General features: G+C 40.8%; 1 protein-coding gene across 1 annotated transcript in view; it reads right to left on the bottom strand.

Moving 5' to 3' along the window:
- Window positions 1-1,639: 1,639 nt before the first annotated feature.
- Window positions 1,640-27,429, bottom strand: part of TMEM232 (transmembrane protein 232) — a 247,935-nt gene continuing 222,145 nt past the window's right edge. Inside the window, exons 12-13 of the mRNA XM_040239692.1 lie at window positions 4,057-4,150; window positions 1,640-2,056 (exon numbers count right to left, since the gene is read on the bottom strand). Coding sequence (XP_040095626.1) covers window positions 1,859-2,056; window positions 4,057-4,150 — 292 coding nt within the window. The 3' untranslated portion in view covers window positions 1,640-1,858. The remainder of the gene's footprint in view (window positions 2,057-4,056; window positions 4,151-27,429) is intronic.

Here is a 27,429-nt window from a genome sequence, read left to right as displayed (position 1 = left end):
GCGCGGCTAGGAGGGTGGTGGACAGCTGAGCCTCCATCGGCAGCAGTGAGCGCTTCAGCGGGCGTGCGTGCTCAGCAGCGCGGTCGTGGCCGAGCCTTTAGGGCCCCGAGGACCGCAGCCCGCCAGCTCCTCTGTCCGTGGGATTGCCCAGGCAGGAACCCTGGGGCGGGCGGCCTGCTCTCCTCCAGGGGCTCTTCCCGACCCGGGGACTGAGCCGTGTCTCGCGCACTGGCAGACAGACTCTTTATGCCAGTGCCACCTGGGAAGCCTGAGAGACTTCTGGGGAGACAGCAAACGGTGGAGGGAGGGTTTCGATGGGACAGGATTCCGAGAAGAGGGCTGGCAGGCCTTCAGGGAAGGGACTGAGGAGATCTCTTCCTCACACGTGAGAAGAGCAAAGCTTGATGAGAGCATTTGGAAAGGTGCCTTGGGAGAGATTATTTCTGAGAACCTGCATATTCTCTGTGTGAGGAGAGAAGGATGAGGAGCAACATAAGTTTGAATCAGCTTTGGAGGAAATCAAAAGAGGAACACCCTTCCCTGCACCCATTTCTACCGCACGCTACTGTTCCCTTAAAGAATGATTTTATAAATTCACATAATGCAGGTCACAGACGTACGGCCCATGTGTCAAATCTACCCCAAAAGGATGTGAGTTTTTTTTTAATTGGCTGCCAACATTTTGAAATTTAATAACTTATTTTAAAAAAGATTGAGGGCATCTTTTTTAAAGACCAGATGGTCCTACAGCACGTTGCAGAGTGGAGTGAGGCGGTGGCAAGTTTCTTAGATGGAGCAGATATTCTACAGTCTGTCACTAAATATGTGACCTTTCTTACCTGGAAGCCATTTGAGTTTGACATCCTGATAAAACATCTGTCTTTTGAGCATGATTAAGTCACTTGTGCAAAACTGCGGTAGGGTTATTTATCATTTTTAGATAAGTAGGGTAAGGTATCATAAGAGCCCCAATCTGTTACTCTACCCACAGACGGGGAGTGTCAGAAGAAGTGAAACGACATTTAGAAATGACCCAAGTCCATTCTCATAACCTCACCTGGCAAAGGAGAATCACCGTCACGCAGAAGGCTCCAGTGCGTCCCTTAGAGACTGTGTCATCTGATTGCATTCAAGCTTCCCAGGTGGTAAAGAACCTGCCTGCCAGGTCAGGAGACATAAGACGCGTGGGCTCGATCCCTGGGTCGGGAAGACCCCCTAGAGGAGGGCGTGGCAGCCCGCTCCAGTGTTCTCGCCCGGAGAATCCCATAGACCAGAGATGGCTGGCGGGCGATGGTCCATAGGCTTGCAGAGTCTGACGCAACTGAAGCGACTGAACACGCACATACGCAAGCTTCTGACACGTGGTTTGACTTGGCACAGACTGACTGTGAAATACAAATATGTAAGGTTCCAAACAGGAGCCTTACATATTTCATTAGTGTTATAGTTATTATAGGAGTACTGATTGATGTTCATCCCATTTTAAGAAATGGTTATTTGTGACTCATTAACAATCTGCATAATCATTATATGCAACATATGATTATATGCAATAATCGTGTCTGTCTAACTCTCCAGTGAATGTCAATACTCTGAGAATCATTATGTGTATGATCATGAGATAAGAATCAGTTAGCTCTAGCCACATTCTTGAAAACATTTTACTAGTAAAACACTTCACTCGAATATGATCAAGTGCTAACTGTTCTTTTAGGACTAAGCTATGACTATTAAAGAAACTGCACCAGGATAAACTCCTTTCTAAGAAATTACATTTAATGAAGAATTTTTCCCTAGCCTGCAGCTTTCTTGGTCTCTTTCATGCAACGAATTCTGGCATATGGACCTCAGTTGTAGGCTAGGTCACTTTCTTTTCTAGGGAGACTTCTTCAGTCCTAGGAGGAAGCTCATAAGGCTTGGTTTGCTTGTGTAGCTTCTCTTCTCTTCTCTTCATTATTTCTCTCAAGCGATTCTGCTCCTGTAACTCCTTATCTTTCCGTTCTTCAGCGTCACACATTGCGTCTTCCTTCTGCCGCGTCTTTTGCTCTTCCTGCCACTGTTACAGAGAGAAGGTGTTGTTTACATATGATTTTCCATGAAAACAGTGTATCAGTTCACTCAGGAGGGAGTCAGTCCTCACACTGCAGGGTAGCAGCAGCGTGCAAGGCACCTGAGTGTCCGCCCAGCAGCTCAGCATCTGTCCTAGGCCTTGCACACCAGGGACACTTGATACGATTCAGCTGGCTTGGCAGGACACTTCCCAGGGCAGCTGTGTGCTCTGGCTCACTGTCAGTCCTACAGACTCCACCTTCCCTCCCCCCCTCAGGTTTGTCATTTTAAGCCAAGAAATTGAGCAATTATGAAAAATTGACCAGAAAAGTAGGTTTATAGTCCAGAGACCTTGATTTGTAGGTAGACTCAGTCATTCACTATCTTTAAAACCTTGAACAATTAATGGAATCATAAAGCTACATTCTTCTTATTGGTAAATGTTTTACAGACTTGTAAGGATTAAATTAATTACTGTAAGAGCATTTGTAAAGTGTGAGATATTAGTACAAAGCACTATAGTTATAGCTATTTCAAAGGAAATGTATATAGATGAATACTTTTAAAAAATGTGATATTCAGAGAAACTTCGATAAACCTCTACAAGTTAGTACTATGAAACTACTATTTGATTAGGCCAGCCACAGATCAAACAATTTGGACCCTATCCGTTCTCAAACATATTTTTCAGAAAGGATGGCCTTGCCCGTCTATAGAAAAATTGATGGCAGTGAATGCTTAGACACTGCTTATACCCTTGGAAGGAAGAAAAGATGATGGCTCTTGGGAGGCATTTCCTAGCCTCCTCTCCATCACTCAAAACAGTGTCCTCTGTATCTTTAGGCCAATGTGCTTAATCACAGAGTGATTAAAGTCTTCTGACTCTTTCAAGGGGACAGAACAATAAGGGAAAAGATTTTTATTCTGTTATTAAAATGACAATATATATGTGTGTATATATACATTGGCAACCTGCTATCTTCTGTAGTATAGTCCAGATAATTTAAGTGAATGGTAAAATTATAGTTGCTGCAATTGATGAGCTATTAGGAATTATATTGATAATGCCTTGTACATATGATATATTGCTTTAGCATAAATGTTATTAGTGAATAACATAGCAATACTATAGCTCTCATTTTGTAATTCTAGGATATCATTCAGTTTCCAAACCCCAATACTTGTGGCTGTTGCTATAGTGCCTTAAGTATTTACTCTGTGAATAAATAACTATTTAGTGGGATCAGTATATGAAATAACCACTTATTCTTTCTCAAAATATCGCTAAATAAAGGAATGTAAAAAATCAACCATGGGAATATAAACACAATCTGAGAAATAATACACAACTGGTGATAAAATTAATTTAAACACATTCTGCATAGTATTGAATCCCTATTATATCAAAAGAAAAAACAAAGTATTCTACTTATATAAGTAACTCTATATAAGTAACTTATAAGTATATAAGTAACTCTACTCCTAAAAAGAAGCAGTCATAAATGATTTGGCAAGAAATCACTGATTATATATAGTTCAGTGGATTAAAACCTGTTCAATGGCCTTGCCTTGTTACTGCTTGTTCAACTGATACCAAGAACAGAATGATTAAAGTCTTTCTAATACTCCAGGAGCAAAGAATGGTCACTGAAAAAACTGAGTCAAAAGATTTTTGCTCTTTCATTAAAAATACACTACAGAAGAAATCAGTGCTCAGTGTTCAACATCAGAGTCCTATTGCACACTCACAAAAAGCGGTACTAATTCAGGAGACAGAATGAGGCTAGTATTTTACAAGTGAAAGAAAGCCAAACCTTCTGTACCCCAGCGAAGGCACTGTATATAGGCAGTACAGTGACATGTAATTCAACTTGGGAAATCTCAATCAAAATGTAATCTACTTTTGAGTTCCATGATTAGTGTTTGCATCTCAGAACTACACTTTCTGATTAAAAATGCCTTTAAAGAACAAAGCTTTTCCTGCTAGTTTAAGAAAATTAAACTTACGTGATGGTCAATGATTCTTGCCAACTCTCTGTCCGCCCTGGTGAAAAAATCTGGATATGGAAACAAAGGAGCTTCTGCCACAGAAGAATGTTCCCTTCAAAAGAGCACAAGAACAGATCCAATATCAGTTACAGATACTCCTCCACCCTGGAACATACAGATTTGCAAACCACCACTGTTAAGCATTTTGATTCTATATTGCTAACATGGAAGACTTACTCTGTATAGAAAATTAAATATTAGTTTTTAGTTTCTGTAAACCATTTGGGTTATTAAAACTGACAATTTTGATGGTAAGGTATGGCATACAGAATGAGAACAAGAAGATCATAGAAAGGCAACCTCTCCTAGGAGATATAAATACTTTAGCTAGTCAGTAGTGAATGAGATACCCACTCCAGTGTTCTTGCCTGGAGAACCCCAGGGACAGGGGAGCCTGGTGGGCTGCCGTCTCTGGGGTCGCACAGAGTCGGACACGACTGAAGCGACTTAGCAACAGCACCAGCAGCCGTGAATGAGATGCTATGAAAGGCTTCAGGAAGCCTGAAGTAGACTGTGCCCACTGGGGAGACGAAAGTGTCCATCCCTCTACACAGCCCCATGACCTCGAAAGTTCTGGTGGAATTCTAAGCCTAAGAATTTGATTGTAGATCTACCAAAAAAAAATGCTATAATTTCAATATTTCTATCAAGTCTTTATATTACTAAGTGTGGAACTGTAGTAGACTTTAGCAACAGCTCAGTGGAAGTGCTGGCAGTACAAAGCTGGGCCCTTGACTGGTGGAGATTTAGCATTAAACATTCCACATTGTAATTATATTATTGAATTTATTATCAAAAAACTATTGTGAGTGCATAAATATGTTATGCAACAAAATGGTGGTAGAGAATATGGTTTTGAAGGAGAGAAAGTAGGTTTAAAGGAGAAGCTGTTAGGAAACGGTCTATGGAGAGATATAGCTGGTGAAAATTTCCATATTCAAAATGCCTGATCAGTTTTGAAGACTGCAATGTCTAGTAAGCACTTTTCAAGTTGTTGCCTCTGCCCTCTGTGGCACCTTCTCTCCTACCACTGGGTTGCTTCGTGCTGCACTAGACGCTTCTCAAACCCTTGCATTTATCTCCATCTCCACTATTATTTTCCTTACCTAAACAATCATGTCTTTCCTGGACTAAGACCTCCTTGTTTATAATCTCTGCATCCACCATGCCTTACGCTTTTTATTCTTCTCTCTATAGAGTAGCCAGATTTTTTTTTTCTTTTTCAAAATACAAAATGGATCCCGTCAATCCCTGGCTTCAAACTCTTCAGTAAATCCCCAGTAGCTTTAGAATGAAGATTACATCTCTTGGGACTTCCTGGTCCAGTGGCTAAGACTCCATCCTCCCATGCAGGGGACCTGGGCTCAGTCCCTGGTTGGGGAAGTAGATCCCACATGCCACAACTAAAAACAAGATCCTGCATGCTGCGACGAAGACCTGGCACAGCAAAATAAATAAAACTAATTAGGTTATTTTTTGAGGGAATTCACTTTTTTTTTATTTTTTATTTTTTTTTCTTTACAATACTGTATTGGTTTTGCCATATTATTTTTAAAGATGATATTTCCTGTTGAAGAGGCTGAAGTAGACTGTGCGTTTGTTTCAGTGGCTTACATGGCTTCTCCATACTTACTTCTCTCCCTTCTTGGCCGGGGTCCATGCGTTCCTAACACGTGGGCTTTCTTGCAGTTGCTGCGATGTGTTCTGTTCATTTGTACACGCTGTCACCCCTTTCTGCAAAGTCCTTTCCCTCTTCTTCCTCTCTGCTGCAGTGCTCAGTTCAGTTCAGTCGCTCAGTCGTGTCCGACTCTCCGCGACCCCATGGACTGCAGCACGCCAGCCCTCCCTGTCCATCAGCAACTCCCAGAGTCCACCCAAACCCATGTCCATTGAGTCGGTGATGCCATCCAGCCATCTCATCCTCTGTCGTCCCCTTCTTCTCCTGCCCTCAATCTTTCCCAGCATCAGGGTCTTCTCCAGTGAGTCAGGTCTTCACATCAGGTGGCCAAAGTATTGAAGTTTCAGCTTCAGCATCAGTCCTTCCAAGGAACACTCAGGACTGATCTCCTTTAGGATGGACTGGTTGGATCTCCTTGCAGTCCAAGGGACTCTCAAGAGTCTTCTCCAATGCCATAGTTCAAAAGCATCAATTCTTCGGTGCTCAGCTTTCTTTATGGTCCAACTTTCACATCCATACATGACCACTGGAAGAACCATAGCCTTGACTAGACGGACCTTTGTTCGCAAAGTAATGTCTCTGCTTTTAAATATGTTGTCTAGGTTGGTCATAATTTTCCTTCCAAGGAGTGAGCATCTTTTAATTTTATGGCTGCAATCACCATCTGCAGTGATTTTGGAGCCCAAAAACATAAAGTCTGACACTGTTTCTCCATCGATTTGCAGTGAAGTGATGGGACCAGATGCCATGATCTTAGTTTTCTGAATGTTGAGCTTTAAGCCAACTTTTTCACTCTCCTCTTTTATTTTCATCAAGAGGCTCTTTAGTTCTTCTTCAATTTCTGCTATAACGGTCGTGTCATCTGCATATGTGAGGTTATTGATATTTCTCCCAGCAATCTTGATTCCAGCTTGTGCTTCTTCCAGTCCAGCGTTTCTCATGATGTACTCTGCATATAAGTTAAATAAGCAGGGTGACAGTATACAGCCTTGACATACTCCTTTTCCTGTTTGGAATCAGTCTGGTGTTCCATGTCCAGTTCTAACTGTTGCTTCCTGACCTGCATACAGGTTTCTCAAGAGGCAGGTCAGGTGGTCTGGTATTCCCATCTCTTTCAGGATTTTCCACAGTTTCTTGTGATCCACACAAAGGCTTTGGATAGTCAATAAAGCAGAAAGAGATGTTTTTCTGGAACTCTCTTGCTTTTTCCATGATCCAGCGGATGTTGGCAATTTGACCTCTGGATCCTCTGCCTTTTCTAAAACCAGCTTGAACATCTGGAAGTTCACAGTTCACATATTGCTGAAGCCTGGCTTGGAGGATTTGGGGCATGACTTTACCAGCGTGTGAGATGAGTGCAGTAACTAGCTGCAGTGCTAGTTAACGTTTACTTATCCTTCATCTTCTCAGTTCAAGCCCAGTAACCACAGCTGTCAGTCCACCATGGGCCTCTCCTTCATCATGCTTATCTCAGTTGTAACTTGACATTCATCTGTGTGCCTCTGTGAGTTTTATTTTCTTGACTAAATATGAGCTGCATGATTGTGGACACTATTGTTTGCTAATCGTTGTCTCCAGAGTGCCCAACCCAGGCCATAAAGACGAGTCAACCACACAGCACTCTATGTCAGCAGAACAGTGCCCAGCACAGCGAGAAGATGGCAGTCTCAGGAGGTGAGTCATCGGAGTGGAGCTAATACCAGGGATTCATAGGAAAACAGCTCATGAGACATGTGACCAGGGAAAATATATGGAAACCTCTCCAAACTCATAAGATTCACAAGTATCTTGGAGCAGAAGAACAGTGAGCTTCCCACTTCACGTAGGATAGAGGCCCTCATCATTCTATTGAAATATTAAAGGAAAATGTGATTCTAGAATACTGGTGTGTTAGAGGGAACCTGGAGGCTGAGACCTGGGTTCACTATATCTATCTAAGGTCTGTCTAGTCAAGGCTATGGTTTTTCCTGTGGTCATGTATGGATGTGAGAGCTGGACTGTGAAGAAGGCTGAGCGCCGAAGAATTGATGCTTTTGAACTGTGGTGTTGGAGAAGACTCTTGAGAGTCCCTTGGACTGCAAGGAGATCCAACCAGTCCATTCTGAAGGAGATCAACCGTGGGATTTCTTTGGAAGGAATGATGCTAAAGCTGAAACTCCAGTACTTTGGGCACCTCATGCGAAGAGTTGATTCATTGGAAAAGACTCTGATGTTGGGAGGGATTGGGGGCGGGAGGAGAAGGGGACGACAGAGGATGAGATGGCTTGATGGCATCACAGACTCGATGAACGTGAGTCTGAGTGAACTCCGGGATTTGGTGATGGACAGGGAGGCCTGGCGTGCTGCGATTCACGGGGTTGGAAAGAGTCGGACATGACTGAGCGACTGAACTGAACTGAATCCAGTAAACTCTGGGCACTTCAAACATTCAAAGAATTGTGCTAAATGCTGTGAAAATACAAACGAGACAAAACTTTTAAAATTATTAATGTTAAAGGTAATCAAGTAAGTTGCCTCAAATTCCTTCTTGGATTATTACAGTTTATATTAAAGTGATGCATAACAATATAAGCAATGTTAGAAAGTCTTTAAAATGGGAAGATTAGATGAATATGTTTGTGCATCTGTGGTTTCTAGTTACCTCAGTTGAATAGTTTGTACTGGAAAAGGAAAATGCATAAAAAACTATAATACAACATGAGACAGTAAAATGCAAGTCAACGTGAGAGATGAGAGATAAATATTCAATGACATAAACAGAAGAATGCAGTAAAATTGTTAAGAGACGGGCTCTGCACTCAGATCTCCAGGCAGATTTTCATCTTGCCACTTAGTATTATTTAATCTCTCAATTCCTCAGTGCCTCCGTTTTTAACGTAAAAATAGTGCCTTCTTTTCGTGTATTATTAAGATTAAAATGGAATAATGCATAAAGCACCTATGATGGGCAAATACTAGACATGTTTCGGCTATACCATTCTCTGATAGTGTCATTAGCAGAAACATTGTGGGGACTAAGCCATGGATTTTTGATGACACTGAAAGAGAAGAGAATAAAATAAGAGAAAAAGTAATGCAAGGAAAAACATTTAGTTCACTTCAGTTCAATCACTCAGTTGGGTCCGACTCTTTGTGACCCCACAGACTGCAGCACACCGGGCCTCCTTGTCCATCACCAACTCCCGGAGTTTACTCAAACTCATGTCCATTGAGTCAGAATTGCCATCCAGCCATCTCATCCTCTGTCATCCCCTTCTCCTCCCATCTTCAATCTTTCCCAGCATCAGGGTCTTTTGAAATGAGTCAGCTCTTTGCATCAGGTGGCCAAAGCATTGGAGCTTCAGCTTCAGCATCAGTCCTTTCAAAGAATATTTAGAACTGATTTCCTTTATGATTGACAGGTTTTATCTCCTTGCAGTCCAAGGACTCTCAAGAGACTTACCAACACCACAGTTCAAAAGCATCAATTCTTTGGAGCTCAGCTTTCTTTATGGTCCGACTCTCACGTCCATACATGACTACTGGAAAAACCATAGCCTTGACTACACAGACCTTTGTTAGCAAAGCAATGTCTCTGCTTTTTAACATGCTGTCTAGGTTGGTGATAGCTTTTCTTCCAAGGAGCAAGCATCTTTTCATTTCAAGGCTTCAGTCACCATCTGCAGTGATTTTGGAACCCCCCAAAATAAAGTTTCTCACTGTTTCCATTGTTTCCCCATCTATTTGCCATGAAGTGATGGGACCAGGTGCCATGATCTTCATTTTTTGAATGTTGAGTTTTAAGCCAACTTCTTCACTTTCCTCTTTCACTTTCGTCAAGAGGCTCCTTTATTCCTTTTCACTTTCTGCCATAAGGATGGTGTCCTCTGCATATCTGAGGTTATTGATCTATCTCCTGGCAATCTTGATTCCAGCTTGTGCTACACTTAGCCCAGCATTTCACATAATGTACTCTGCATATAAGTTAAATAAGCAGGGTGACAATATACAGCCTTGAAGTACTCATTTTCCTATTTGGAACTAGTCCATTGTTCCATGTCCAGTTCTAACTGTTGCTTCTTGACCTGCATATAGGTTTATAGGAGGCAGGTCAGGTGGTCTGGTATTCCCATTTCTTTGAGAATTTTCCACAGTTTGTTGTGATCCACATAGTCAATGTTTAGCATAGTCAACGAAGCAGAAGTAGATGTTTTTCTGGAATTCTCTTGCTTTTTTCCCCATGATTCAACAGATGTTGGTAATTTGATCTCTGATTCCCCTGCCTTTTCTAAAACCAGCTTGAACATCTGGAAGTTCACGGTTCACCTATTGCTGAAGCCTGGCTTGGAGAATTTTGAGCATTACTTTGCTAGTGTGTGAAATGAGTGCAGTTATGCAATAGTTTGAGCATTCTTTGACATTGCCTTTCTTTGGGATCAGAATGAAAACTGACCTTTTCCAGTTCTGTGGCCGCTGCTGAGTTTTCCAAATTTGCTGGCACATTGAGTGCAGCACTTTCATAGCATCATCTTTTAGGGTTTGAAACAGTTCAGCTGGAATCCCATCACCTCCACTAGCTTTGTTCATAGTGCTGCTTCCTAAGGCCCACTTGACTTCACATTCCAGGATGTCTGGCTCTAGGTGAGTGATCACACCATCGTGATTATCTGGGTCATGAAGATCACTTTTGTACAGTTCTTCTGTATATTCCTGCCACCTCTTAATATCTTCTGCTTCTGTTAGGTCCATACTGCTTCTGTCCTTTATTGTGCTCATCTTTGCATGAAACGTTTCCTTGGTCTTCTAATTTTCTTTAAGATTATACAGTGGAAGTGACAAACAGATCCGAGTGATTAGACCTTGTAGACAGAGTGCCTGAAGAACTACGGATGGAGGTTTGTAACATTGTACAGGCGGCCGTGATCAAAACCATCCCCAAGAAAAAGAATGCAAAATGGTGAAATGGTTGTCTGAGGAAGCCTTAGAAATAGCTGGGAAAAGAAGAGAAGTTAAAGGCAAAGGAGAAAAGGAAAGATATATCCATGTGAATGCAGAGTTCCAAAGAGTGGCAAGGGAAGATAAGAAAGACTTCCACAGTGATCAATGCAAAGACATAGAGGAAAACAATAGAATGGGAAAGAATAGAGGTCTCTTCAAGAAAATTAGAAATACCAATGGAACACTTAATGCAAAGATGGACACAATAAAGGATAGAAAACAGGTAAGATGAGGCTTAAATGAGATGCACACTTCAAATGTTTGGAATTTAATGGGAAGTACTGAAAAACCTATCTAGAAAGATGGTGTCTTAAAATCCTAAGCTTGTCAAAACAAAGTGGAATAAATTGGCAGTCTTAAAATTGGCATTTTCTCTGGTATACTTCATGGCATCTGGTCCCATCATTTCATGGCAAATAGATGGGGAAACAATGGAAACAGTGACAGACTTTATTGTTTTGGACTCCAAGATCACTGCAGATGGTGACTGCAGCTATGAAATTAAAAGAGACTTGCTCCTTGGAAGTAAAGTTATGACCAACCTAGATATCATATTAAAAAGCAGAGACATTACTTTGTCAGCAAAGGTCCATCTAGTCAAAGCTTTGGTTTTTCCAGTAGTCATACATGGAAGGGAGAGTTGGACTATAAAGAAAGCTGAGCACCGATGAACTGATGCTTGTGTGATGTTGGAGAAGACTCTTGAGAGTCCCTTGGTCTGCAAGGAGATCCAACCAGTCCATCCCAAAGGAAATCAGTCCTTAATATTCACTGGAAGGACTGATGCTGTAGTTGAAACTCCAATACTTTGGCCACCTGATGCAAAGAACTGACTCATTTGAAAAGACTCTGATGCTGGGAAACACTGAGGGCCGGAGGAGATGGGGACGACAGAGGATGAGATGGTTGGATGGCATCACCGACTCGATGGACATGAGTTTGAGTGAACTCTGGGAGTTAGTGATGGACAGGGAGGCGTGGCGTGCTGCGGTCCATGTGGTCCCAAAGAGTCGGACAGGACTGAGCAACTGAACTGAACTGGTATACTTTATTTTCATTTTGATGTTCAGCCTGGATAATGATCTTCAAAAAAGGCATGGATATATGACCTTTCACTGATTCCAAACTTGTCCCAATAATTCTCTATTTTTTTCTTTTTGAAAGTTGAAAGTTGCATTATTTGATTACTAGAATACTCTAACCCGTTCCCTCCTCAAAGACTTCCTCAGTTCCACTGCACTTTCTGCTTTCTCTTTCAGCTTTATTGAAATATATCTAACATATAACATTGTATAAATTTAAGTTGTACCACATAATTTAAGACAAATTATATTACAAAATGATTAACACAATAAGGTTAATTAACACCTCCATTATTTCACATAACTCTTTTGTATGTGGGTAATAAGAACACTTAAGATCTACTCTCTTGGCAAGGTTCAAGTATTTAATACAATATAGTCACCAGTCTGTGCCTTAGAGCCTCAGGACGGGGGCATGTTAAAATTGGACGTTTGTACCTTTGACTAACACGTCCTATCTCTCCCTTCCCCAACCCTTAACAAACTCCTCTGTTTCTGTGAGTTCTGCATTTTAAGAGTACACATATAAGTGGGATGACACAGTGTGTGTCTTCCTCTGTCTGACGTATTTCACTAAGCATAATATTCTCTAGGTCTATAAACCCTGCTGCAAATGGTAATATTTTATTTATTTTATTTTATTATTATTTTATTTATTTTATGGCTGAGTGCTAGTCCGTTATCCATTATTTTGCTGAAGTTCAGTTAGGTTGCTTCCATGTCTTGGCTATTGTAAGCAATATTGCAATGACCACAGGAGTGCAGATATCTTTTCAAGATGTTTATTTTGTTTCCTTTGGATATATACCCAGAATTCAAACTGCTATTTACATGTTAGCTCTATTTTTAATTTTTGCCAAATCTCCATACTGCTTTCCATAGTGGCTTCACCAATTTCCATTTCTACCAACAGTGCACAGAGGTTCCCCTTTCTCCAACATCATTGCCAACACTTCTCTCTTTTGCTTTTTGATAATAACCATTCTAACAGGCGTGAGGTGATAGCTTATTGTGGTTATTATATGCATTTCCTTGATGATTAGCAATACTGAGCATTTTTTGTGCCTGTCAGCTGTTATATATCTTTGAAATAATGTCTATTCTAGCCCTTTGCCATTTTATAATTTGATTTTTTGAATCTTTGCTATTGACATGTAAGAATTCCTTATATATTCTGCACATTAGCTCCTTGTCACATAGATGGTTCGGGAATATTTAACCCCATTCCATACTGCCTTTTCGTATGTGTTTCTTTGGCTGTGTAGGAGCTTTGTAGTTTAATGTTCTCCTGCTTGTTGATTTTAGTGCCAACTTCATAAAATCATTGCTAAGACCAGTGTCAAGACGCTTTTCCCTTATGCTTTCCTCTAGGAATTTTATAGTTTCAGTTCTTACAGCTAAGACTTAAGTCCATTTCAGGTTAACTTTTGAGAGTGGTATGAGATAGGGGAACAGATTGCATTCTTTTACAAGTGAATATTCCGTTTTCTTAGCACCGATTATTGAAGACACTCTCTTTTCCCCAGTGAGTATTCCTGGCTCCCTTGTCAAATATTAGCTACCCATATACAAATGAACTTATCTCTGGGTTCTCCACTCTGGTACACTGGTCTGTGTCTGTTCTATGCCAGCACCATACTGTTTTGATTACTTTGATTACTGTGTTAGTCGCTCAGTCGCGTCTCTTTCCAACCCAATTGACTGTTGCCCACAAGGCTCTTCTATCCATGGAATTCTCCAAGTGAGAGTACTTGAGTGGGTTGTCATTTCCTTCTCCAGGGGAACTTCACAACCCAGGGACTGAACCCAGGTCTCCTACATCATAGGCAGATTCTTTCCTGCATGAGCCACCAGGGAAGCTTGATTACTACCACTTTATTAGACATTTTGATATTGAAAAGTGTGATGCCTGCAGTTTCATTCTTTCTTGGGACTGCTTGAACTAATTGAGGTCTTTTGGGGTTTTATACAAATTTTAGAAATGTTTTTTCTATTTCTGTGAAAAATGTCATTAAAATTTTGATAGGGATTACACTGAATGTATAGATCACTTCAGCTTGTAGGAGCATTTTAACAATATTAAAATCTTCTGATTTATGAGCATAGAATATCTTTCAGTTTATTTGTATATTCAATTTCTTTCATCACTAAATTCAAGAGATGGCAGCACAGAACTGTCGTCTCCTTAGTTAAATCTATTCCTAAGTATCTTATTCTTTTTGACAGTATTATTAAAAGATTGCTTTCTTTATTTCTTTTAAGTTAGATCATTGTCAGTGTCTAGAAAAGCAGCTGATTTTTGTATGTTGATTTTTTTTTTTCAATCCTGAAACTGTACTGAATTCATTTAGCAGTTTTAACTTGGTGGGCTCTTTTGAATTCTCTATATGTAAAATCACATCATTTGTAAAACTATTAAATTATTTCTACTACCTGCTATCACTAGGAATTCCAGTACTATGTTAAGTATAAACAGTGAGAGGGGGCAACTTTCTCTTCTTTATAATATCAAAGAGAAAACTTTCAGCTTTTCACCACTGAGTAAAATGTTCAGTTCAGTTCAGTCGCTCAGTCGTGTCCGACTCTTTGCGACCCCATGAATCGCAGCACGCCAGGTCTCCCTGTCCATCACCAACTCCCGGAGTCCACTCAGACTCACCTCCATCGAGCCCGTGATGCCATCCAGCTATCTCATCCTCGGTCGTCCCCTTCTCCTCCTGCCCTCAATCCCTCCCAGCATCAGAGTCTTTTCCAATGAGTCAACTCTTCGCATGAGGTGGCCAAAGTGCTGGAGTTTCAGCTTTAGCATCAGTCCTTCCAAAGAAATCCCAGGGCTGATCTCCTTCAGAATGGACTGGTTGGATCTCCTTGAAGTACAAGGGACTCTCAAGAGACTTCTCCAACACCACAGTTCAAAGGCATCAGTTCTTCGGTGCTCAGCTTTCTTCACAGTCCAACTCTCACATCCATACATGACTACTGGAAAAACCATAGCCTTGACTAGATGGACCTTAGTCGGCAAAGTAATGTCTCTGCTTTTCAATATGCTGTCTAGGTTGGTCATAACTTTTCTTCCAAGGAGTAAGCGTCTTTTAATTTCATGGCTGCAGTCACCATCTGCAGTGATTTTGGAGCCCCCCAAAATAAAGTCTGACACTGTTTCCACTGTTTCCCCATCTATTTCCCATGAAGTGATAGGACCAGATGCCATGATCTTCATTTTCTGAATGTTGAGCCTTAAGCCAACTTTTTCCCTCTCCTCTTTCACTTTCATCAAGAGGCTTTTTAGTTCCTCTTCACTTTCTGCCATAAGGGTGGTGTCACCTGCATATCTGAGGTTATTGATATTTCTCCTGGCAATCTTGATTCCAGCTTGTGTTTCTTCCAGCCCAGTGTTTGTCATGATGTACTCTGCATATAAGTTAAGTAAGCAGGGTGACAATATACAGCCCTGACGTACTCCTTTTCCTATTTGGAAGCAGTCTGTTGTTCCATGTCCAGTTCTTTTTTTTTTTTTTTTAATTTTTTTTTTCATGTCCAGTTTAACTGTTGCTTCCTGACCTGCATATAGGTTTCTCAGGAAGCAGGTCAGGTGGTGTGGTATTTCCATCTCTTTCACAACTTTCCACAGAAGAACTATACAAAAAAGATCTTCACAATCAAGATAATCACGATGGTGTGATCAATCACCTAGAGCCAGACATCCTGGAATGTGAAGCCAAGTGGGCCTTAGAAAGGATCACTGCAAACAAAGCTAGTGGAGGTGAAGGAATTCCAATTGAGCTACTTCAAATCCTGAAAGATGATGCTGTGAAAGTGCTGCACTCAATATGCCAGCAAATTTGGAAAACTCAGCAGTGGCCACAGGACTAGAAAAGGTCAGTTTTCTTTCCAATCCCAAAGAAAGGCAATGACAAAAACGCTCAAACTACCACACAAGTGCACTCATCTCACATGCTAGTAAAGTAATGCTCAAAATTCTCCTAGCCAGGCTTCAGCAATAGGTGAACTGTGAACTCCCAGATGTTCAAGCTGGTTTTAGAAAAGGCAGAGGAACCAGAGATCAAATTGCCAACATCCGCTGGATCATTGGAAAAGCAAGAGAGTTCCAGAAAAACATCTATTTCTGTTTTATTGACTATGTCAAAGCCTTTGACTGTGTGGATCACAATAAACTGTGGAAAAGTTTCTGAAAGAGATGAGTAAAATGTTAGCTGTGGGCATATTATTTATGTCCTTTGTTATGCTGAAGCATGTCCCTTCCATAGCTAATTTGTTGAAAGTTTCTAATCATGAAGATGTAATATAATCACATCTACTGAAATAATCATATGGTTTTAATCTTTCATTCTATTAATGTGGTGTATCACATTTATTCATTTATGTATTTTGAACCACACTTGCATTCAAGGGGTAAATCCCACATGATCATGGTGTACGATCCTTCTAAAGTGTGTCCATTTTTTGAAAATTTGTATTTTTAAATTAAAAAATTTATTGATATATTTGATGCACATTATTATATAATAGGTTATAATAGATTTATAATTTTAAAGGTTATACTCCATTTATAAATATTGATATTTCCTTTATTAGATAATATATCCTTGCTGCTTATTTTATACAAATTAGTTTATACCTCTTTATCTCCTATTCCTCTCCTGTTCCTCCCCCTTCCCTCTTCCTATTGGTAACGACTAGTTCATTCTCTGTATCTGTAACTCTCTTTCTGTTCTGTTATATACACTAATTTATTGTATATTTTAGATTCCACATATAAGTGATATCATAAAGTATTTGTCTTCCTCTGTCTGACTTGTTTCACTTAGGATAAGATCCTCCAAGCCAATCCATGTTGCAAATGGAAAAGCTTCATTCTTTTTATGGCTGAGTAGTATTCCATTGCACATCTATACCACACTTTCTTTATCCATTCACCTGTTGGTGGACATTCAGGTTGCTTCCATATCTTGGCAGTTGTAAATAACACTGCAGTGAACATTGGAGTGCATGTTCTTTTATAAAATTGGTGCTTTTCTTGTTTGGATATGTACCTGGGAGTGGAACCGCTAGGGCATACAGTAGTTCCATTTTCAGTTTTTTGAGAAATTTCCGTACTGTTTTCCACAGTGGCTGCACCAGTTTACATTCTCAACAAAGGTGACAGCAGTGTATGACCACATGCCTGCTGACATTCGTTATATGTGTTCTTTTTGGAGAAAGCCATTCTGGCAAGGGTGAGGTGATATCTCATTGTGGTTTCAATTTGCAATTTCCATATGATTAGTGATGTTGAGCATCTTTTCATGTGCCTGTTGGCCATCTGTGTGTCGTTTTTGTAAAAAAACATCTATTCAGATCTCCTGCCCTTTTTAGAAACAGAGCTGTTTATTGTTTTTGATGTTGAGTTGTATGAGCTGTTTATAGATTCTGGATGTTAACCTGTTATTGGCCATACCACTTACAGATATTTCCCCCCATTTAGCAGGGGTTTTTGTTTTGTTTTGTTGATGGTTGCCTTTTTTTGTGCAACAGCTATTAAATAGGTTACAGTTGTTTATTTCTTTTGCTATACCAGAAAGAGCCTCCCAAAATGTCAAAACAGGTTAGCCTATGTATTGCTCTAGGAGTTTTTGGTCCTACATTTAGAACTTCAATTTTTACGCTTAGGTGTTTAATCCATTTTGAGTTTATTTTTGTATGTAGTGTTAGAGAATGTCCTACTTTCATTCTTTTACATGTAGCTGTCCATCTATCCCAGCACTACTTTTTAAAGATACTTTATTGTATATCCATAACTCCTTATCATAGATTAACCTACTGTTAGTGTGTGAACATTTCTGGACTCTCTTCTGTTCCATTCACCTGTGTGTCTGTTTTTGGGCCAGTACCATATAGATTTGCTTATGAAGCAAAGCTTCTCATAAGCTTCTCAAAGCTTCTCAAAGCTTCTTTTCTCAAGATTGTTTTACCTTTTTGGGGTCTTTCGTGTTTCTGTACACATTTTTAAATTATTTGTTCTAGTTATGTGGAAAATGCCCTTAGTATTTTGATAGGGATTGCCCTGAATCTGTGAACTGCCGTGGGTAATTTGGCCATTGTAACAGAATTCTTACAATCCAAGAACATGGTTTATCTTTCCATCTCTTTATGCTGTCTTCAACTTCTATCATATTGCCTTAAACAGTTTTCTGGCTATAGGTTTTTTACCTCCTTAGGTATGTTTCTGTCTTGGTATTTTATTACTCTGATGCGATGGTAAATGGGATGGTTTTCTTAATTTCTCTGATAGTTGTTAGTGTATAGCAATGCATCATATTTCTGTGTATTAATTTTGTATTCTGCAATATTTATAAAATTCATTGATGAGCTGTGATGACTTTAGAATTTTCTATGTATAGTATCATATCATCTGCAAACAGTGATGGTTTTGCTTTCCAATGCGGATTCCTTTTATATCTTTTTTCTCTCTGATTACTGTGGCTAGGGCTTATCTTTTGTGTAGCTACTGTAGGTTTTTGTTTTGTGGTTACCATGGGACTTGTATAAAGCATATCATTATTATAATAATCTATAATATCTATTATTATTATAATAACCTTACCTCAATTGCATACAAAAATTGGCTCTTAAATAGAACTGTCCATTAATACTCCAGGAGCATTTCCCCAAATTCCATTTTAATCCATTCTTAGGAAACATAAATCATTTTTTTAGGAAACATGGATCATTCTGGAAAGTGAATGTATCAAGTCCTCAGAGACACATTTAAACACAATTTTCATACTCACAACCCAACTTCGTCATATTAAATCTGTCATACACCTTTAAAGCAGAAGGTTTAAAAGTAATTTTCTGGGCACATGAATGAAAAAATTTTAACTCAGTGTTAATTTTTCATTTTGGAAGAGTGATTTTTCAAGTAGCAAATTGCATCTGAGTGTGCCTGGACCATTATTTTTATTTTCCTTCACTATAATTAGCTTGCCCAAATAACAGAGCCTCAAGATCACAGCTTCCTATAAAGGGCAGGATTTAAAGCACAGATATTTAAAAGAAAGTTTTCCAAAATTAAAAGAAAAACAAAACAACTAACATCAAATAAATCTCCTTGGCTACTTTTAAAAAGGTTAGTAAAGAAAGAGTTTGTTTTCAACTTGACTATAACCATTACTTGGGCCCACATTAACAATATTTCGAACTTATTGAGTTGCTATTGCTTTGTAGTTCCTGAATTTTAAAATACCCTAAGGATATTGTCTGCTCAGTGAGAGTTAAAAAAATTGTTCTGCTCTCACTCATCCAACACCTTCACCCTGAGTAGTGATCCTGTTTCTTCCAGGCATGAAGAACTGCCAGTCAAGGAAGGCTCCAGGGTCCTCAGGCTTCTGCCCAATTCCCACTGATATCCTCTGTCTCAGACACCAGGTCCTACCATTTCAGTCCCACTTTCCCTTGTAAGCTAGACTATTGATCTAGTGGGTCCCACACCTACTGCATGCTGGAGAGTCTTAGGTGTCACTTTCACACTGAATAGAGCTTACAGTGCAACTGAGGAACTCAAAATCATGGATTTATGATTTCTTTGCAGTCTGTTGAGTTAAAATGGACATGTACACTGAAACAATTCTTCCTGCATTTCCAGATACAATATTTTGCAGGATATTTAGCCATGGATGGCCCTCTGCTACCCTGGCATGGTGGAATCATCTTCTATTTCAACTTGTCTACAATGTCCTAAATCAGTTTAGCCACTAGAGTCTCGAGTCCTGTCATTAATCTAGTTTTAAACACAAGCGCAGGTGGCTCTGATGGCACACAGGTGCGGCCGAGAGGAGCTACCCCACGTCCGAGGTCAGGGGCAGGAGCCGGGAGGACCCCATTCCACAGGAGCAGCAGCCAAGAGGAGCTACCCCACGTCTGAGGTCAGGGGCAGCGGCCGAGAGTGCCAGGCTGTGACAGTACAGGACAGCCGAGAGGAGCTGCCCCACGTCCAAGGCCAGGGGCGGCAGCCGGGAGGAGCAACCCCACATCCAAGGAGCAGCAGCTGTGCGGGTGTAGGATGGCCTAGAGGAGCTACTCCACTGTGCTTTGCTGGAGCAGCCGTAAAGAGATACCCCACGTCCAGGGTAAGAGAAACCCGAGTAAGATGGTAGGTGTTGCAAGAGGGCTTCAGAGGGCAGACACACTGAAACCATAATCACAGAAAACTAGTCAATCTAATCACACAGACCACAGCCTTGTCTAACTCAATGAAACTAAGCCATGCCCATGGGGCCACCCAAGATGGGTGGGTCATGGTGGAGAGGTCTGACAGAATGTGGTCCACTGGAGAAGGGAATGGCAAACCACTTCAGTATTCTTGCCTTGAGAACCCCATGAACAGTAGGAAAAGGCAAAATGATAAGATACTGAAAGAGGAATTCCCTAGGTTGGTAGGTGCCCAATATGCTACAGGAAATCAGTGGAGAAGTAACTCCAGAAAGAATGAAGGGATGGAGTCAAAGCAAAAACAATACCCAGTTGTGGATGTGACTGGTAATAGAAGCAAGGTCTGATGCTGTAAAGAGCAATATTGCACAGGAATCTAGAACGTTAGGGCCATGAATCAGGCAAATTGGAAGTGGTCAAACAAGAGATGGCAAGAGTGAACGTCGACATTCTAGGAATCAGTGAACTAAAATGGACTGGAATGGGTGAATTTAACTCAGATGACCATTTTATCTACTACTGCAGGCAGGAATCCCTTAGAAGAAATGGAGTAGCCATCATGGTCAACAAAAGAGTTTGAAATGTAGTACTTGGATGCAATATCAAAAACAAGAGAATGATCTCTGTTCATTTCCAAGGCAAACCATTCAATATCACAGTAATCCAAGTCTATGCCTCAACCAGTAACCCTGAAGAAGCTGAAGTTGAACAGTTCTATGAAGACCTACAGACCTTTTAGAACTAACACCCCAGAAAAGATGGCCTTTCATGATAGGGGGCTGGAATGCAAAAGTAGGAAGTCGAGAAACACCTGGAGTAACAGGCAAAGTAGGGCAAAGGCTAATAGAATTTTGCCAAGAGAACACACTGGTCATAGCAAACACCCTCTTCCAACAACACAAGAGAAGACTCTACACATGGACATCACTAGATGGTCAACACCAAAATCAGACTGATTATATTCTTTGCAGCCAAAGATAGAGAAGCTCTATACAGTCAGCAAAAATAAGACCGGGAGCTGACTGTGGCTCAGATCATGAGCTCCTTATTGCCAAATCAGACTTAAATTGAAGAAAGTAGGGAAAACCACTAGACCATTCAGGTATGACCTAAATCAAATCCCTTATGATTATACAGTGGAAGTGAGAAATAGATTTAAGGGACTAGATCTGATAGATAGAATGCCTGATGAACTATGGATGGAGGTTCCTGACACTGCACAGGAGACAGGGATCAAGACCATCCCCACAGAAAAGAAATGCAAAAAAGCAAAATGGCTGTCTGGGGAGGGCTTACAAATAGCTGTGAAAAGAAGACAAGTGAAAAGCAAAGGAGAAAAGGAAAGATATAAGCATCTGAATGGAGAGTTCCAAAGAAGAGCAAGGAGAGATAAGAAAGTCTTCCTCAGTGATCAATGCAAAGAAATAGAGGGAAACAACAGAATGGGAAAGACTAGAGATCTCTTCAAGAAAATTAGAAATACCAAGGGAACGTTTCATGCAAAGATGGGCTTGATAAAGGACAGATATAGTATGGACCTAACAGAAGCAGAAGATATTAAGAAGAGATGGCAAGAATACACAGAAGAACTGTGCAAAAAAGATCTTCACAACCAAGATAATCATGATGGTAGGATCACTCACCTAGAGCCAGACATCCTGGAATGTGAAGTCGAGTGGGCCTTAGAAAGCATCACTATGAACAAAGCTAGTGGAGGTGATGGAATTCCAGTTGAGCTATTTCAAATCCTGAAAGATGATGCTGTGAAAGTGCTGTACTCAATATGCCAGCAAATTTGGAAAACTCAGCAGTGGTCACAGGACTGGAAAAGGTCAGTTTTCATTCCAATCCCAAAGAAAGGCAATGCCAAAGAATGCTCAAACTACAGCACAATTGCACTCATCTTACACGCTAGAAAGTAATTCTCAAAATTCTCCAAGCCAGACTTCAGCAATATGTGAACCGTGAACTTCCAGATGTTCAAGCTGGTTTTAGAAAAGGCAGAGGAATAAGAGATCAAATTGCCAACATCCACTGGATCATGGAAAAAGCAAAAGAGTTCCAGAAAAATATCTATTTCTGCTTTATTGACTATGCCAAAACCTTTGACTGTGTGGATCACAATAAACTGTGGAAAATTCTGAAAGAGATGGGAATACCAGACCACCTGACCTGCCTCTTGAGAAACCTATATGCAGGTCAGGAAGCAACAGTTAGAACCGGACATGGAACAACAGACTGGTTCCAAATAGGAAAAGGAGTACGTCAAGGCTGTATATTGTCACCCTGCTTATTTAACTTATATGGAAAGTACATGATGAGAAACGCTGGGCTGGAAGAAACACAAGCTGGAATCAAGATTGCTGGAAGAAATATCAATAACCTCAGATATGCAGATGATACCACCCTTATGGCAGAAAGTGAAGAGGAGCTAAAAAGCCTCTTGATGAAAGTGAAAGAGGAGAGTGAAAAAGTTGGCTTAAAGCTCCACATTCAGAAAACGAAGATCATGGCATCTGGTCTCGTCACTTCACAGCAAATAGATGTGGAAACAGTGCAAACAGTGTCAGACTTTTTTTTGGGAGGCTCCAAAATCATTGCAGATGGTGACTGCAGCCATGAGATCAAAAGACGCTTTCTCCTTGGAAGGAAAGTTATGACAAACCTAGATCGCTTTTATTGAAAAGCAGAGACATTACTTTGCCAACAAAGGTCCGTCTAGTCAAGGCTATGGTTTTTCCAGTAGTCATGTATGGATGTGAGAGTTGAACTGTGAAGAAAGTGAATGCCGAAGAATTGATGCTTTTGAACTGTGGTGTTGGAGAAGACTCTTGAGAGTCTGTTGGATTGCAAGGAGATCCAACCAGTCCATTCTGAAGGAGATCAGCCCTGGGTGTTCTTTGGAAGGAATGATGCTAAATCTGAAACTCCAATATTTTGGCCAGCTCATGCAAAGAGCTGACTCATTGGATAAGACTCTGATGCTGTGATGGATTGGGGGCAAGAGGAAAAGGGGACAACAGAGGATGAGATGGCTGGATGGCATCACTGACTCGATGGACTTGAGTTTGAGTGAACTCTGGGAGATGGTAATGGACAGGGAGGTCTGGCGTGCTGTGATTCATGGGGTCGCAAAGAGTCAGACAGGACTGAGTGACTGAACTGAACTGAAACACTTAATCTGTGTGGTTATCACAACAGGATTGTGATATGATTGAAAGTTGCCAAAAGACATAGCAAGACAAGATTAAAATTCTTTAAGGATAGCTTATGGAAACTTATGGAGATGATTTCACAAAGCAGGGGAAAACACAGCATGCCCCAAGGCAGAGGGAGATTCCAGAAAACTTTTAAAACTAATCTGGAAGGATGAGTATGAGTTAGTGTAGTATTATTTAGAATAAAGTTTCTTAAAACTTAACTGAGTCTCAAAGAGCCCTTTCAGGGACATAGGGTGGATGGAGAATAAGTGATGACTTCAGTTTTGAACATGTTACATTTAAGTGTCTTCTTACACCAGCTGGAATCTGCTAAGCTACCATCACAATCATCCTGGGAATATTCCTGACCACTGTTCTCTGTTAGGGCCAGTGTTTTCTGAATTCACTCTTGTCTGTTTCTTACCCTTAATTTATCCCTTCATTTGGGAGGAGACTCTTAAGAAGATGATGAATAGAAGGTAAATAATATGAAAATACATTTATTCTACCCTTATATTTAATAATGTAACTCCATGGACTGTAGCCTGCCAAGTTCCTCTGTCCAGGAAATTCTAGCCAGAATACTGGAGTAGGTAGCCTTTCCCTTCTCCAGGGGATCTTCCCAACCCAGGGATCGAACCCAGGTCTCCCACATTGCAGGCAGATTCTTTAACGTCTGAGCCACCAGGGAAGCCCATATATTTAATAAGTTGAGGCAGGGATAAATTCATGTCATTTGTTGTTTGAACTCTACCCAAACTAAATAACAGCATACAGTTAGATAAAGTTTCATATGAAATCTTATCTATTTCCAAACATTATAAACCAAATATATTTAAATACCAACAGATACTTATTATACTAGAGTAGGTATTATTGTCCCTCAGGGCACTGGGGGAACTGCCCCACTGCCTTCTAGGTTCTGAGGCTGGCTTTCATGGCATCTGATGCCATCCAGATTCCCAGGCATTTGTGTAACCTGTTTATTCTTTCTGAAACTGTATGATTCATTTATTGCTAATTTTCTCAATAGACAAATGCTGAAATCTCAATTAACAAATGTTTACTTCTTGCTTCCATAAACTCTGATATAATTCGTTAGGATTCTCCATCTGGTGACCTGGGAACTCAGGGTCTTTCCGTCGTGTAATGCCACCATTTCAATATGTGGCTTTCAAGGTCACTTTGACAGAGGAAGACTTGAGAGGAAAGATGCTAGTTTTTAATTGCTTTGGTAATTAAATTAAATCATGAATCGGGTCACTTCTGCTCATGGTACTTGGCAAAAAACAAGAGATTCAAACCCAGGGTTTCTAAAGTTTGACCATATTGACATTTGGACTAGAGACATTATTTTGCTGGGCTGGGGTGGGAGGAGGCAATGGGGGCTGGTTGTCTTATACATTGTAGGCTATTTAGCAACACGTCTGGCTTTGTCCACTAGATAGCAGTGACACTCTCGACTTGTGACAGATGTCTGTTAACACTGCCAGGGTCTCCTGGGAGGCAAAATCACTTCTGGTTAAGAATCACTACTCATCTAACTGCAAGAAAGTCTTCTGGGAAAAATAAAGAAACACATGAAATGTTTTATGATTGCTAATGGTTCTCTCTATCACAGGAAGTTTTAAGCTTCCTTTTACCTGAGTTTTTCAATTTTCACAAAGAGTGTGATAGATTTTCAAGAAGGTTGCCAGTAGTCCCCACCTAGTACTCATGCCCCCTGTATATCTCTCTTGAGTATGCAGCTGATGCAATGACTTGTTTCTAATCAACAGAATATGATAAAGGTATGGGATATCACTCCTATGATTAGATGTGATTTTTGTCTTACTGGAAAATTCTCTTTTGCCTTCTTGGCATTTATGCTTTGGCAAATCATGTTGTCATATTGGAGAGGTCTACAAGACAAGAGATAATGATGGTCTGTGTCCAGAAGGCTGCAAGTTGTTGAGTTGCTAGTCTAGTAACCACAAGGAACTAAATCCTGCCTAATTTGTGAGTAATCTTATAAGTTGAGTCTTCCCTGCTTTGCCTGCAGATGAGACCCTAGTCTTGACCAACACTTTGACTGCAGCCTTGTGAGAGATTCTGAAACAGTAGGCCCAACTAAGTTATTAATATGTCTGGATTCCTCACCCAATGAAACTATGAGATAATGTATAGTTGTTTTTTTTTTTTTCATAGTCATTTATTACAGAGCAATGATAACTAATGGGCTTCCCAGGTGGCGCTAGTGGTAAGGAATCTGCCTGCTAATGCAGGAGACACAAGAGACACTGGTTTGATCCCTGGGTCAGGGAGACCCCTTGGAGGAGGAACTGGCAACCCGCTCAGGTGTTCTTGCCTGGGAAATCCCACGAATAGAAGCCTGGAAGGCTACAGTCCATGGGGTCGCAGAGTCGGACACAACTGAGCACCAATGACAACTAATATGGGCTTCCCAGGTGGCGCTAGTGGTGAAGAACCCACCTGCCAATGCAGGAGACAGAAGAGGAGCAGGTTCAGTCCCTGGGCCGGGAAGATGCCCTGGGAGGACACGGCACCCCACGCCACTATTCTTGCCTGGAGAATCCCATGGACAGAGGAGCCTGGGGGGCTATAGTGCATGGGATTTCAAAGAGTCGGACATGACTGAAGCGACTTAACATGCAAGCAATGATAACTAATACAAAATGCCTGATGGTAAGTCTTTTCAAATTTATTTTTTGAGCAATATTTGGGCCACTTAAATGTATAAACGTGGGTTTAATTTTTCAAAATTCATTGATAAATAACTCCCCTTTGTTGTCTTTATATGTCCTCCATGCTCAGGACTCCCTTTATTCAAATGTTAGACCTCCAGAATTGTCTTTAATTTTATCTTTTTGTTCCCATTTTTCCTCTTTGTCTTTATTATACTTTCTAGAGATCCCATAAACTTTATCTTCCAAACCTTCTGTTGAATTTTTAGCTTCCATTATTACATTTTTAATTTCTGAGAATAGTTTCTTTCTCACACTGCTCTTTTTCTATAGCCTCCCTTTTTCATGGATGAAAACATTTTCATTTATTTCTCAGAAGATAATTATTATAGATTAAAAAAAATTCCTTCTATCATTTTGCACTGTTTCAGTATTCTTTGAGTTTTATTTCTTTACATTTTATTTTTACATTATTTCTTTACATTTTATTTATTTCAGTCCCTATTATACTGGAGTTTTTCAAATATTTGGTTTATCCTATATATCTATCATATTTTAACACTTTATTGAGGTATAAATAGCAAATAATAAGGTGTGTGTGCTGCGTGTGTACTAAGTCACTTCCGTCGTGTCTGACTCTTTGTAACCCCATGGACTCTAGCCCGCCAGGCTCCTCTGTCTCCGGTGATTCTCCAGGAAAGAATACTGGGGTGGGCTGCCATTTCCTTCTCCAAAATAATTTGATACACTATGATATATATATTATGCTCATGGAACCATCACTATTTTTGAGAAAGTTAACCATCATTCCCCAAATATTCCTCATGCCCCTTCTCAATTATTCATGACAGAAGGCAAAATAGTAAAAAGCCCAGGGGAAGCTATGGATGGGTTGTTGGGGCTTATTAATTAATGGGCCTCATCGTGGAGAGATTGGGAAGTGATTATATCAATTACCTGTTACTGAATAACAAATTACTCCTAAATAAGCAGCTTAAAGCAACAAACACCCATCATTTCCGTTTTTCTAGGTCAGGGATTTGGGCCTGGCCTTTGGCTCAGGGTCTCTCAATAGGCCGCTGATCAAGACGCTGGCAGAGTCTGCAGAAAGTTCCTGCAGGGGGAGGGTCCCCCTCCAAGCAGATTGTCCGAGGGCTGGTGAGCCTCCGTCCTCACTGCTGTTGGCTTCCTGACATTCGAGACGCTCACCGGGACAGCGCGGCAGTTCATTCCCCTCAGGGTTACTGAGCGTCAGAGAGTCTCTAAGACAGAAGCCCCTGTCCTTTGTAACCTCATCTTGGAAATGACATCTCCTTACTTCTGCCGTACTCTGCTCGTTGCAAGTGAGTCACTAAGTCCAGTCCACACTCAAGAAAAACGAAGCCGGCACCTCAGGGGCTCGGACGGCGGGGCGGGGGCCGCGTGCGGCTGCGGAGGCTGCGTGCGCCTGAGGAGGCCGCGTGCGCCTGAGGAGGCCGCGTGCGCCTGAGGAGGCCGCG

Source organism: Oryx dammah, unplaced genomic scaffold (genome assembly GCF_014754425.2).
Source record: "Oryx dammah isolate SB20612 unplaced genomic scaffold, SCBI_Odam_1.1 HiC_scaffold_5, whole genome shotgun sequence".
Classification (NCBI taxonomy): Eukaryota; Metazoa; Chordata; class Mammalia; order Artiodactyla; family Bovidae; genus Oryx; species Oryx dammah.
Note: the sequence above shows the minus strand (reverse complement) of the source record. Positions and strands in the feature narration are given on the sequence as shown.